Here is a 14,352-nt window from a genome sequence, read left to right as displayed (position 1 = left end):
TTTGCTAAACCCCTAGAGCACCTTTGAATAACGATGAGACCGCCACCCACTTCCACATTCACATTTCTTTTTATAAAAAAAAAATAAAAATAAAAAACATTGTAATTTCATTGTGATACGGTTCATTGAAATTTGATTCTACCTTTAGGCTTTTTTTATTGCTGTTTCGCCACAAGCAGTGCACTGCTTGTTAAATAATGAATTTGCTTAATATTTTGTGAATATGTTTAAAGAAATCACCCCAAAGGCTGGGAAAGACTTAATGCACTCCACTACACAAGCAATTGGATGTGAGTTTGTTTAGGGTTGTGAGGTAGGAGCTGAATAAAGAATACATTGTTTTAAATGCACAGAAGCTGTTACTGTGACTGTCTGACATCGGTAAGTTCACGGCCATGCAAAATGATTGAGAGCTAGCTTGTCAGTTGTATAGTTGTCATTCAGTGGCTCAGGGACAAAATAGATGTTAAAAGTGAATTTCAGGTGTGTAAGTGTCAATACTATCTACTACAGAAACCGAATTTGTGTTAAGTATTGTTTTCACATGGTCTGAAAATCATGTTTAGGTTGTTTTTGAAGGTTAGACTATACCATTGGCTTAAATTTAAATCATGTAAGTTGTGAGGAATTCATCAAATGTACTCTAGCTTAAAGGTAATTACATAGCATCACATGACTGTATTTGAGAGGATTGTAATATTTAAAATATAAGGCTGACACAGCCCCAGCACTGGTAAAAACTATACAGCTATTTTTAAATATATTAAAATGAAGTATTATTTTACAGAAGGTTTGATAACATGCTACTGAATTTTAAAGCAAGACGTATGTCTTGTTTAGTCACCATACAAGAGATGTTTATTTTGAGATATTTTTTTTAAAAGGAAGAACACTTCTAGGCCTTTGATAATGATTGGTAATTCATTTACAAATCTACAAATGTGGCTGCAAATGACATAGCACCTTGTGGAAGCTCATCATGCAGAAATGAACACACATTATTATTTTTTCTTCTTCATACAGTGCAGCTTATGAAGCCTATTCATGGAGACAGGCTGCGTGAATAGATTTAAATAGTATTTGCATATCACAAAATGACACCAGTTTGCTGAAATTCAGATGGCTTGCATATTATTTAGAGTCCATCTGCCTGTGCAATTGTGCACCAGTAGTTGCCAGTGAAGCTTAAGAAGGAAAAAGGGGGAGGGGGGAGGGGATAAACGAGAAAAAAAGCCAAAGAGAGAAGCTTCAATCTGCTTGTACCCCTAGGCAAGATACTGTAAAACCAGGCTCTGTCCAGCTCTTCGTAATCTGCTTGACATATTGCAGAACTTTCTGGGGCAATTCCCAAAGCCTTTAGTTGCTACTAACTGTTGTAAATGAACTTGCCTGGGAGAATGGTGAAGATGTATGCTGGAGACTAGAGCCGTGGAGATGAGGTGGAAGGGGGAGCAGAGAGGGGGGCTGGTTAGCAAACACTGTCAGCTGTGCTGAAAAAAAGGCAAAAATGCAAGAAAAAAAAATAAAAACAATAAAAAAAAAAAAGCAGTTTCTCACCTGGGCTTCTGCAGCAAAGCTCAGCTTTAATAATTCAGTATGGAGTCACAGCTCCATTCCTACCTGGAGGCTTCTGGAAACCTGTACAAAGATTCTTCCACCTTTTGCAAGGGCATTATCATGGAAAACAGGAGCTGCAACTGCTCTGAGTTAAACATTTACCAAATAAGAGAACTGAAAAAAAAAAAACTCCATGTCAGTCTGACAGCTTTGAAGCAGCTGTGGCTTTGTTTAACTCTTACATTGTCAAATGGTTAAACCAAATCCTATTTATTGTAACAGACGGTGGATATGTATTCAATTTTTTTTTTTTTTTTTTACAGAACTTCTTGAGACATTCGTTGCCATACCATATGTATTATTATTTAACGGCTAACAATGATGGGTAAAACAATCAAATTGATTGGTTATGCAGTTGGGAGTAAGCAGGCTAATGTGTCACATACTGTACCATTATCCTGCCTTTATCAGACCTAGTCTAAAAATGTGTGATTCATTGAAAACAAGTCTCGTACAGTAGTTTTTGCTTGGATATTTCAGATGCTCAGCATTTTTAATTAACAGCATCGGGTTGCATTCTAAGAGGGGTAGTGAGTTCAGTATGAAAGAGAATGCATTCTACAATCAGCGATTTAAGAATTAGTTTCTGACTTGATGTCATTTGAACAATTTTCAATATGTACGTGTAAACGGACCACATCACTAGCAGTGTGCTATAGTAGCAGGACCACAGTTCCAAAATATTCTAAATCCCTGGTGCTTCTGTTGATGGTAATGCTGTGGGATGATAGTGGTTCCTCATGGTAGTTCACCACTATTATAAAGAGAATTATATTCAACAGCATAAGCCACAGGCATTTATAAAAACACTGCAACATGAAAAGAGTTAAAGCATTAAAAAGCCATCTCTGGGGAGGAGGGGTGTACTTGGAGGGCATGCATACCAGCCTTGCGGGGTCAGGTCACCATGTGAACTCGTCTGGCAGCGTGAGGCTGGCTATGCATTGTCCTAGACAGGATGGGGCACGCCCCCCCTGCTGTGACAGTCAGGGCTTATTCTCATGGGAAGAGCAGAAAATGGAATCCTGCAGATAATGTGTATAAGAATGGAAACTAGTGTTTGGATTGATTTACAGATGGGTACGAGGGGGGAGTCAAGATATTTATTTGATGTATTTATTGTCAAAGCTCTAATGCACTGATGTAGGACTGCAGTAGGTTTTTTTCTGTACAGTATGAAGCGAGATGCACACTAATTCACCTTTGACAAGTCAGTATTGTGAGCTAAATCTCTTTCTCCGAGTTACTGAAGGCTGAACCTTGGCGTTTCTGCTCTTGTCCTTATTTGCGCTTTCTCAAACCCAGACTGGTTTCATTGACTAACTGCTCTGAATAAGGAGAGTTAGTTACACACATCGCATCCTGCCGAGCCACACACGGAGAGTTAGAGTCTACAGGAAGGCTTCAGCCCTGTTAATTGCTGCTCCAGTCCTGAGCGAGTATTGATTGGAGAGCTATCACGGGGAGAGTAATGGCTTTCTAACTCGAAGGGGATTACACCGCTAATTGGTGTTGGCCTTGCACTGATAAGATACGCTTCCATAGATTTCAAATCTTATCAGCCTTCTGCCTCTTTCCTAATGTCTCCGCTCAGTACAAAATAACATACAAGTTTACCGCCACTGAAATTTCCATTTATGGCAAAGAAAAAAGGGGGTTCATTTTTTGTTGTTGTTGTAATGATGGCTTAACTATAGAGAACCATTTTTGTAAGCTGCACAGTGGTTGTGTTAGATACAGAAAATGATTAAAGCCATTAGCAGACCACATCATATCCACCAATGGATTTAGAATATAGTCCAGTGGTCCTGTTGTTACAACACACTGGTACTAATATAATACTGTAAGGATTGCCAGTAGGTATTGGTACACAGTGTTGTGATGCATTGATATAGTAATGCATACAAATGTTACCATTCTACCAAAAGGTCATTCCGTTGTAGCTGCTGTTGAGCTTCCATTGCTGCTTGCTACTAACCCGTTGATTTGACGTTACAGCACTGCATTAAAATTGAAAAGTCAGTATTTATGGTTGGTTACTGTAAGCTGTTAAAAATAAAACAGCTGTGGAAAGTATTCTGTATTGTGGCAGTTCTGATTTTTAGAGACTCAAACGCTGCTTCTTAGCCAAACCAAATTTTGGCTCTTTTTTTTCTTTTTAAAATAAATATTTTTAAAGCTAGCTTCCTGAGACCACACTTATGCCAAGTTTATCGGTAGATCTGGCTCTGTATGTATTTTATCAAGTGTTCAATTTATATTGTCTGAAATGCATTTTCAGTGAAACGAAGCCTTGCTTTTAAAATTCTAGAAAAGGAGGAAGTGATGTTTATTACAAGCATAACATAATACTGATTTGTATTTTCCAAGATCGCTGAGGTCATTGGATAAGAGATGAATTCTCTTCCTTGTGATGAATATGTTTAATAGCAGACCAGTTTACTGAGAGTCCCAGACTCCTTTGTCTAGTGTTTGTGGCGCACGCAGTTTTTCTCTAGCCATTTCTTACTAATGTACTGCATTTCAGTGGGTGTTGCTCATACTGTACTGTGGTCGCAGGAAAACAAACATAAAAACCGTGTAATTTCCCTGTTGGCGATTTTACAACTTGGTATATTCTTCTCCTGAAGTGGAAAGCAGGCTAGCAGGGATTGTTTTTGATGGTTGTCATGATAAACTAACAAGTGCATTTTTTTAAAAAGTTGTTTTGTGTTTGATACAGTTTTTCATATTCTGAGTGAATGGCTTTGTACAAAGATTCTAGACTTGGCTCGATCCAGAATCCAACATTATGTGGCTATTGTTCCTGACCGACTTTGACTTTTACATGCTGCAAAATACACATCCAAGAGAGCAGAGGTTTGCAAGAATCATTTAATGGTGAATGGATTATTATTATTATTATTATTATTATTATTATTATTATTATTTCTTAGCAGACGCCCTTATCCAGGTCGACTTACAATTATTACATGATATCAGATTATTTTTACAGTTGGGTTTTTACTGGAGCAATCTAGGTAAAGTACCTTGCTCAAGGGTACAGCAGCAGTGTCCCCCACCTGGGATAGAACCCACAACCCTCCGGTCAACAGTCCAGAGCCCTAACCACTACTCCACACTGCTGTACTTTCTGCTACTGCTCATCCCCTTGCAATTTGCAGTCTTGATCCTCATTCCGGTAAATGTGGTTTTATTGCAAGATTTTGCAAATGTGTTCATAAAACGTTCCAGTAGTCTGAATCTTAAAGCACAATCAGTTTCTAAAAAAAAAAATAAAAAAAAATCTCAGAGCACACAAATTATACCCAAGCGCTAAGCAAAAACACAGGCCAGTATAAAGTGTACCTTCTCTAATAGAATATCTGTTATGCTGTGGCAGGAAAAGGAGTTTACATTAAGAATAGTCAAGAAAGCCTATATAATACTATACAAACTATAGACACTATTGTCCTTTATACTGTTAAGGAACTTGTTGACGTGCAGTGTGTAAGATGAGAGGTTCGGTATATGTTTATAACTTCTCCTGTCACCTCCCTTTTAGCCTTTTTTTATTTTAAATATGCAATATTTTTTCTGACTGTTAGATAAGGCTACGGGCAAATGGCCCCTTCAACATTGGAATTCTAAAAAAGCAATTTTAAAGCAGCCCATATTGTCATACAAGCTACAACTGGAACAAAGAGTTAACATGTTTGCGTTTTATTCCTCTCAAAAAGAGCGCTGATTCACTCATTCAGTTTTGTAGTGTGTTCTGTGTGTAATCCAGGCACATGAGATTCAGCAGCCATATTACAGTAACTGTGCTATGACCCTTCTGGGTGAGTGCAGCTGAAACTGATGTGCTAAAGACTGACAGGATTACTTTACAGCACACACACAAGTTAATTGCATTTATTGGGGGAGCCCAAACACTCTAAGATTCTGACCTATTTTGTTTCTCTCAATGGAGGGGTGGTTTTTACTGCAAGAAGCAGTAAGGGGGAATAAAAAAAAGTCTAAAAGTTATCAGTTTCCATTTTTTCTAGGAAACCGTGCTTTAACTCAGAGAACGCTGTAAAGCCAAGCTATGATTGGGTACGTGTGGCCAGTGCCTGACCTGCTGTTAACCTTTTCCCTGCACTGCAGGATTCCCATTACAAATAATGGAAACGTCTTCAGTTTCGTAAGAGGCAACCGGTTCTGTGCCTCTGAGAAATGTAATATTGAACCCCTGCCGTGAAGATGTGCTGTGGTTAACTCCACTGCTATAAGCAATGGTTACAGTGTCTTCAATGGAACATTTCCGTAAATACCTCAATAGGGTAGCAGCATACAGTAGCATACAATGTAAGGACATATTTCACCTGTACTGATATTATATTGGGTAAAATGCATCATACAATTCACAAACATACCTTACGGCTTTTTTTAAAATTTTATTTCAGAATTTTAAATCAAATGTCTTTTTTTGTTTGTTTGCCTTCTCCAGGGTCGTCGATTAGCAGTGAGTCTTCCCCGGTCTCGTCTCCGGCCACCAATCACAGCTCGCCAGCCAGCACGCCCAAGCGGGGACCCATGGGTCCCATCATCGTTCCCCAGGGGTGCCACAGCGTGCCAAGCACCCCTCCCGTGGTCACCATCGCGCCCACCAAAACAGTCAACGGGCTCTGGAGGAGTGAAGGCCGACAGGTACCCCACTCTTCTACTGTCCTGCTGCCTTGGTGTAGATAGCCATCAGGTTCAGAATTTTTTAAACTGCCTATAGACCCTTAATCCTTGTTTACACATATGTTGAGACATTTCTGACAGATGTGTTGATGGCATCAGTGTTAACAGTAGACGGCACCACGTAAGTGCAGACAGTCAAGCTAGACACAAATACAGCTTTAATATTCATTGCAGAGGGTTAGGCAGAGGTCGGTGTTAATCATATTCACTAACATAACACTGTGTTGTCTCTGTAATGTGTGACAAAGAATATAGCCCTTATATGATAATAGCCAGATTAAGTGGGTGTTGTACTCCTTTTCATCCTCACACTGTGAGTAAGCTGGAGTGGATTGTTTCGACAGTGCTTTAGAGATTGATCCTGGGGACTGTGTGCTTGTGGGGGCTCCCCAAGTCATCGTTGCTGTCTCCCTTCCCTGAGCATTGTCCCATTGCATTCTGCACTAACCTATGACCCCCCATCTGCCCCCACCTCTATTATGCCCCCGTTCTGCAGAGGGGACAAAGATCTCCCTCTTAGAAGAAGGTTAGCGGCGCGGGGGGTAGGCAGGCTGCCTGTGAAACAAAACAATAAGTCAACAGATGTTACAGCTCCCATCAAAATCCCTGATTTCCTTTGATTTCATTACTGGAGACAGTTTTTCTAAATAGCTTATGAAGTCCAGAGTCTTGTTGTCTGGCCCGTGTTGGTTGTTTTCGGCGCTGGGTCATTGCTGTGCTTCGTCTGGCCATTTTAGTTTTTGACTAATGGAGATTATTGCTTTGTCAGTTACTCATCCAGCACTGCATGTTCATGGTATGTGCACAGTCTTGTGTTTTTTATGTAGCTTTTGCTCTGGAAATTCAATGGTGTAGGCTCTGGTGACACAGCAGATATTACTTGTAGATATTACTTGTAGATATAAAAAAAGACTTCCGGTTAAAGCGTTTGTCATTTTTTATTTTATTTTACTTTTGCGAAATTCAGCAGTATTGAGCGTTTCATCGATATGGATTAACATTTAAAAGAAACAGAGACTAGAATCCTGGAACCCCTTTGGTTTTAAGGGACAGCGTAACACACTTTCAGTTTATATAGTGTGGTCTTTGTTTTCCTGTGTAGTGGTTGAAGCTGATAACAGCTGTTCGGCATCAAATATTCTTAAATCAAATATTCTTTTTAATGATTGTAGGTATCTGGTGTATTCCTCCAACAACTTCTAATGGCTTTTTAATAGACAATTACATTTATTGCTCAATCAGAAACACTAAATGGGGATCTTTTAAAAGATTATATGACCCCATGGGCCTTGTAAACCTGTGTAAATAAAGCCCTGGCAGTTATTAGAAAGCAGATACCTTTTTTTTTCAGTAGTGTTTTCTTAGTGGTCGTAAGCAGCTTAGTTTTTAGAATACAGGGCAGCAGTCTGAAAGGTCATATGTTCAAGCACTGGTTTGGCCGCTCAACAGATAACCACTCCGGGAAGCCCCAGCTGGCCTAAACTGGGGGGGGGGGCGGGGGGGGGTGTCAGAGGTCAGGTGGGGAGGGGGTACTGGCTATGTCACTCCTTTGTATGTCTGTGCCATAGAAAACAACAAAATAAAGGAGTGCTAATATATATATATATATATATATATATATATAATATATATATATATAATATATATATATATATATATATATATGACCTTCCTTTCACCCATTTGAATCTGCTTTTAATGCTAAAGTAAAATTCAAATTGGAGTCATTTGAATAGCACCACCCTGGGTGATGCAACAAAATCTAGTTTTGCTTAAATAAAATTTGTTGGCTGTGAGAATTTTTGTTTTTCTGTTCATTCTTCTTTTCCAAATGTAACTCCCAAGCAGATCATCTTCATTTTATGAGAGTTTAAACATATTTTCTTGTTTCTTTTGATAAGGCAAAGTGGTATGTTTGAAAAAATAGCTTTTACTGTAATGTATTTTGCCTTCATTTTTAAATTTGCCAGCGTGTTAGACAATAAAAAAACAACAGGTTGATCGAATTGGCCGAGGTAAACTTTTGACACTGGCCCGAGGTAGAATTTGGCACTTTTTCATTTTATATTTCCCTGCACCAAAATACATCCTTATACTGTCATACTAAAGTCTTAACAGGTCGAGCAAAAACCCTGTTCATATTTATTTAGCAAAGATTGCAAGGCATAACTGTTCTTGCCTTCTAAAAAACATAATTATTTACATTTTTTGTTGGTGTCAATGGTTTTCAACTGTCAATGACTAATGCAAATGTAATGTTCTTCATTGTCTGTAAGTGTTGTAGTATTGAGGGCCCCTTGGGATCCCTAATGAGCAGGGGAAACCGACGATGGCATTAGAAACACTTTTTTTTTTTTTTTTTTTTTTCCCTGTGTTGGCAGGACAATTTTATTTACAGTGCACCATTTATTTAGTCTAAAGCAACATGCGGCAGCCTTTTATTAAACCTGGCAGTTGATGACATTGTAATTACAAAATTAGCACATACATTCTGTTGTAACTGAATTAGAATGCACTAGTAATATGGTTAAATACGACCACTTACAATAACGTGATTTTGAATTCTCTGTTTAAAAGGTGTTCATTAAAAAAAAAACACTCCCTTCACTTGCGTTTGAATGAAAGGAGAGGCGTCTTCAGATATTAAAAAGCTCTTTTTAAATGCTGTCAGTCCAATAAAGAGATCCAAGTGTTATTTACTTGGATTTTATTTGACTGACATGACAATCTTTCTTCAAATTCTGTTAATGCATCTTGATATTATTCATCGGGAGGGTAGGAAAGATTACTAAATGCCAGCATCCACCCAGCAAATAGAGTGCTTTTTTAATAGCTCGGTTTGTACTATTCAGAAAGGATTCCTTGCTAGACAGATCAATCAATGCCTTGGCAAAAGGAAAAAAAGATGCATTTCAAGTTTTTTAGCTTGATCTCTGATTTTGACTTCTTTTGACATTTCTGAACCACTTTTCCGCCTCGGCAAACATTTAGGGTGCTGCTGAGAGGCCCCAACCCCCCCCCCCCCTCCCAGCACAGAAAACCATTAGAAGATTTTCGCGCTTTTGAAGGATTGGGGGGGGGGGGGGGGGTTGGCTTGTTGCCCAGCGAAGCGCATTAAAAAACAAGGAGCAAGCAACATGCTGCTCAGAAAAACACATTACTGCCATTTAATATTACATGTTAGACCCTCAGTGTCAGGACGGGTCAGTGAATCTCAGCATGCAGCCTGCATGGGAGTGAGGACGGCCTCAGGAGGAAGGTAATGGTTCACGAAATGGGATTTTCTTTATTGCTGGAAACAGAATGGAAGAGGCGCCAACAAAAACGCCCAATTCCGTGGATACCGCAGGTCAATCTAACCCCAAACTACCCTCTTCTCCCATCTTACCTCCTTATCAATACATTTCAGATGTCACCAGGTTTATTTTTGCCACTGTTGGGATTTTCTGCCCTGGTTCATTTCTCCTGCGCTCAAGTAGAGGATCATAGACAAACAGGCACTGCGGGTGAACTTGCAGCTGCCACAGTCCCACTACCCTTACCCGGTGTCTGCGAGCTAGACAATGGCACTCTCACAGTGCTGTTGTTACTTTTGTCTGTCATTTACCATATATGTACAGTATATATAAAATACATTTACAGACTATAAAAAGTAGTTGGCCTTCCATTGTATAAACACTAAGGAACACCTATGATTTGCCAATGGTTTAGGCAATATTTTAAACTCAGAACTGTTAACCTTCAACTTAATTGTTAGTGGCCTGTAAAATTAAGCTAGCACTAAAAGGTGCATTTGGAGTCTTTAAAATATGCCCTACCTCTGATGCAGAGGGTAAATGCTCACATCTGAGGAGTCCCAATCTTAACGCCCTTGTTTGTGTCTCCCCCTGCAGGCGGAGTCAGGGTCCCGGGGAAGCAGCCGGGATCGTCTAGGCCCAGAGCATGCCCAGCAGCAGGAGAAAGGGGGCCCCTCAGTTCCAGCCCACCTCATCGGGAACCCGTACGCCTTCGGACTGAACCCCAACTCTGTCGTTCAGGACACACGCTTCCAGCCTCTCAAGTGAGTGATTTTGGGTGCTGTGCTTGTATTGTAATAGTTTTGGTCAGTTTTATGTAGGATTCTATTGCAAAGGATACTTTTTGTGGTGAGTTCAGTTGGTCTTAATACTGCTGCTAACGACTAAAACTGTACCAAGGTGCCTGCAAGTCTTTTTAAAAACAGGAGCACAAGTTTAATACTTGGAGATGCTATTTAGATGATCTTGTAGATAAAACGTTAAATTTTTGAACATTGTATTGTAAATAACCCAGTTCACCTATTTTCTGGTATCTTTTCCCCCAGTAGCCTCCCTCGGCAGGTGCATCATGTGGTCCCCCCTGCTAGCGTTCCCGAGGATTACCTCCGCGGATTCAGACCCTACCCCACACCTGAGGACCTCAGGATGTCATCGATGCCACCCCTGGGCTTGGATCCTGCCACTGCTGCTGCCTACTACCACCCCAGCTATCTCGCCCACCCACCCTTCTCTGCATATAGGTACAGCTCTTAATAGACTTATTTTTATATCCTCATTCTGTCATATAGAGGAGAGCTAAATGTTGTACTGCAGATAAAATATTCACACGTGCAGAAAAATGACATGAGCATTTGTGGCACTTGATGCATAATTAATAACTCACACTGGAAGATTCTGACCACATTGTGCCTCAGAATGAACATTTTCAGGATGAATTACCTTTTTACCAGAGGACCAGAGGATATATTTTTAGTCGGGGGGAGGGGGGGTGATGCAGTAGCTGTTGTCTGCATGATCATTAAAATCATCTGAACTAGGCCTCTCTAGAGAAAAAATTAGAAGCAATTACTGTGCTTGTTGTCAGCTCAGTCTGAGACCCATTATTTGCTGTAGACTAATGTGGATGACCCCAATAATATCAGCAGTACTCCAGCAGTGCTCCACTCATCATCACTGTTAATGGTACTAATAGAACTCTGTGCCATTGGAGTTCTTTACTGCCTTTGTATATATTACAGAAATTACTCACAGAGGTATAATGCAATCCTTGTGCAACAAACAACATGGCTTCGTACTGTATACAGTATTCCTCGACCAATTAAAATGGGATAAAATTGACGCTCCTCTTTCTGCAGGATGGACGACTCATTCTGCCTGTCAGCCCTGAGGTCTCCCTTCTACCCAATGCCGGCGCCAAGCTCCATGCCCCCCATGCACCCCTCAGCGGTCCACATGCACCTGCCTGGAGTGAGATACCCTGGAGAACTGTCCCACTCCTCCCTGTCTGCACTGCAGTCCGAGCGCATCTCTGAGAGGTACCCCTCCCTCTCATTCTGTACGCCTACAGCACCATTCCCTTTATAACAGCACATGACATTTGTTGTGTGGATAATTTGATTGTGGACTGAGGACTAAAAATCTTTAACACAGTTATAGTTTAAATCTTCAGCTGAAATTGAATTCCTTCTTGGTGTCTGTTTTTCCACGTTCCTCCATACCTTCTGTCCGCTGAATCTTATCATAACGCAGACCTTGATGACGGTTCTGTTTGTTTCCATTCCCCCAAAAGACGGTTTCAACAGGCACAAGCTCCCGCTTTTGAATTCACTATGCCACTGTTTGAGCCAGGGATGTGCCTGTACAGTTTGCAGGTTATCCGTGGCATGCTTAAGCTCTTTTGTATTTAAGAAATTCCCATGATTTTTGTTATGCTGAAGCACATATAGAGCTATCAGCATGGGCTTATAAGGTAATAATTTATAAGACTAAATATCTATGAATATTTACAAAACCACGTGAGACACCTCATTGGGATTATATTACACTTGATAAATCCACAGAATGGCAAGTAAATCATCCCACAGCTAGAGGTAGAAAGTTTCCACAAAGCTCTCGTTCTGCATGCAGTAACATTGTGCTTTTTTTCTAGGCTCCAGATGGAGGATGAGCTGCGGCAGCGTGAGAGGGAGCGTGAGAGAGAACGGGAGAGGGAGCGGGAGAAGGAGAGAGAGCGAGAGGTGGAGCGGGAGAAGGAGAGAGAGCGAGAGCGTGAGAGGGAGAGAGAGAAGGAGCTGGAGAGAGAGCGGGAGAAGGAGAGGGAGAGAGAGAGGGAGCGTGAGAGGGAGAAGGAGCGGGCACGGGAGAAGGAGCTGCAGGCCTCCAAAGCCCTTGAGAACCACTACCTGGCTGAGCTGCACTCCCTTCGGGGCCAGCCAGCCGAGGACCGAGCCAAACCAGCGGAAAGACTGACGCCAAACCGGCCCGGTGAGACCTGCCATGTGAATTACTGTTGCTTCCTTGTAGCTAATCGCTTCCTGTGTTGCATTGCTGTAACTTTTAAAAACCATTGAAATAGCCTTTGGTGCAGTTACTCCACGGAAAGTAATTTTATTTAACAAGCTTAACTAGTAAAATGAATGCTCACTGTCATGCCTAGCACACAACACATTTCCTGAAGCATACCTGCTTTCTTTAGGCACTTTTAAAGACCTATTAACCCCAGAATCGAAAGCTTTAGATAAGTGATTGGCAGATATATATTAGTGCTGTGGGACTAACATCTCTCTTTTTTAATTTCTTTCAAAGATAAAGCCAAGGAACATGCACTGCCTGCACCCAAGCCAGTGCAGCCAGGTCTCCACCCGGCACCCGTCCCTTCGTCCCACCTCTCCGTGCCCAGCCTCATCTCCAGCCACAGTGGCTTTCTGCCACACGCCGGGGTACCAGGACTGGTAAGTGCTCCCGCGGGAGCCCTGGCAACGGCCTTGCTCCTGCAACGCACCAACGAGGAGGAGAAGTGGCTGGCCAGGCAGAGGAAGATGCGGCAGGAGAAGGAGGACCGCCAGTTCCAGGTGTCCGAGTTCCGCCAGCAGGTCCTGGAGCAGCACCTAGACATCGGGAGACCACCCGAGGGGGACCCGTGGAGCGACGGCCACCGGTAAGGGCTTATCGATGGATTAGTATGGATACAGATTCAGTGGGTTTTAACCTTGGTCCTCAACTAATAGCCAAGTGTTTTGTTTCAGCGTGTCCTTTTTACATTTGTATTGCAGTCTGATGATGTGAAAAGACTCTAGACAAATATTTAGTTCCTGGTTGGAAACAAAAAACTGAACTGAAACTGGATTACACTATATAGCAGGCTTTATGAACAGGAATTTGAATGACTGTTGCAAAAAGTGAAGAAAAAAAAGTTATATTGATCAATAGGTTTTAAGACCAGTAGATTTATAGAATGGGAGCTTTGAGTCATGCATGCTGCAAGTATTTCCCAGGCTTTCTCAGACAACAGTAGTGACAAAGTAAGTGCTTTGTCCCTCTGGTCGTATATATACCCTGCCAACAAGGTCTTGTTGTAGAATATGTAGTTAAGCACTTTCAATGTGATCCCCCTAGAACTATGCCGTCCTGGATGTGTTGTAAGAACATCTCACTAATATGACAGCTGTAGCCTTTTCAGCAAACTAATTCCTAACAGCTGAAAGCACGAGACGATATTTACTGCGCGTTTATCCAGTCGGCCCCGTTGAAGCCTTTTTGGCTTTTTGTTTTGTCAAGAGGAGAACATTTAAAATAGATATGGAAATAAGGCGCTTAATTATATACTGCATTTAAAAAACTAAAACAAAACTGTAATTTGTCATCGGGGGGGCGGCGTCAAAATATCTTCCTATTACTTTTGATATTTGTTGATTGGCACTTGCTTTCGGTTGGGTTATTAAGCCCTCTGTGTTGATGAGACCGGCTTGTTTTTTTCATCTGGGGGTTTAGCACTTGATGCAGGTTTAGGTGTGGGTCAGCCACACAGTGTCTAATTCTCCCTTCATCCTCAGCAGCTTGTATTCCAGGTTTTTTGTAATATCTACTTTTGGCCCAGCTGCTATAGCATTATTGAGGTCAATCTTAAATACTATAATACCAGGCTTGTGCCTCGGATGTAAAGTAGACACCCATCCCTGCCGCCCCCCCCCCCCCCCTGTTGGTAATCCTGATTGATAATTATATTGTT

General features: G+C 41.3%; 1 protein-coding gene across 10 annotated transcripts in view; it reads left to right on the top strand.

Annotated features, from left to right (window-relative positions):
* The window catches only part of LOC117425144 (genetic suppressor element 1-like), a 239,632-nt gene that overhangs the window by 217,914 nt on the left and 7,366 nt on the right, over positions 1 to 14,352 (top strand). For 9 of the 10 annotated variants that reach the window (XM_034041842.3, XM_034041849.3, XM_034041845.3 and 6 more), the window contains 6 exons: positions 6,089 to 6,288; positions 10,221 to 10,387; positions 10,670 to 10,864; positions 11,480 to 11,659; positions 12,274 to 12,608; positions 12,930 to 13,281. In XM_034041842.3, the coding sequence (XP_033897733.3) occupies positions 6,089 to 6,288; positions 10,221 to 10,387; positions 10,670 to 10,864; positions 11,480 to 11,659; positions 12,274 to 12,608; positions 12,930 to 13,281 (1,429 nt within the window). The remainder of the gene's footprint in view (positions 1 to 6,088; positions 6,289 to 10,220; positions 10,388 to 10,669; positions 10,865 to 11,479; positions 11,660 to 12,273; positions 12,609 to 12,929; positions 13,282 to 14,352) is intronic. The other variant, XM_034041843.3, reaches the window with a different exon arrangement.

This window comes from Acipenser ruthenus, chromosome 20, assembly GCF_902713425.1.
Source record: "Acipenser ruthenus chromosome 20, fAciRut3.2 maternal haplotype, whole genome shotgun sequence".
Classification (NCBI taxonomy): Eukaryota; Metazoa; Chordata; class Actinopteri; order Acipenseriformes; family Acipenseridae; genus Acipenser; species Acipenser ruthenus.
The sequence above is the reverse complement of the archived record's forward strand: the minus strand, read 5'-3'. Positions and strand labels throughout refer to the sequence as shown.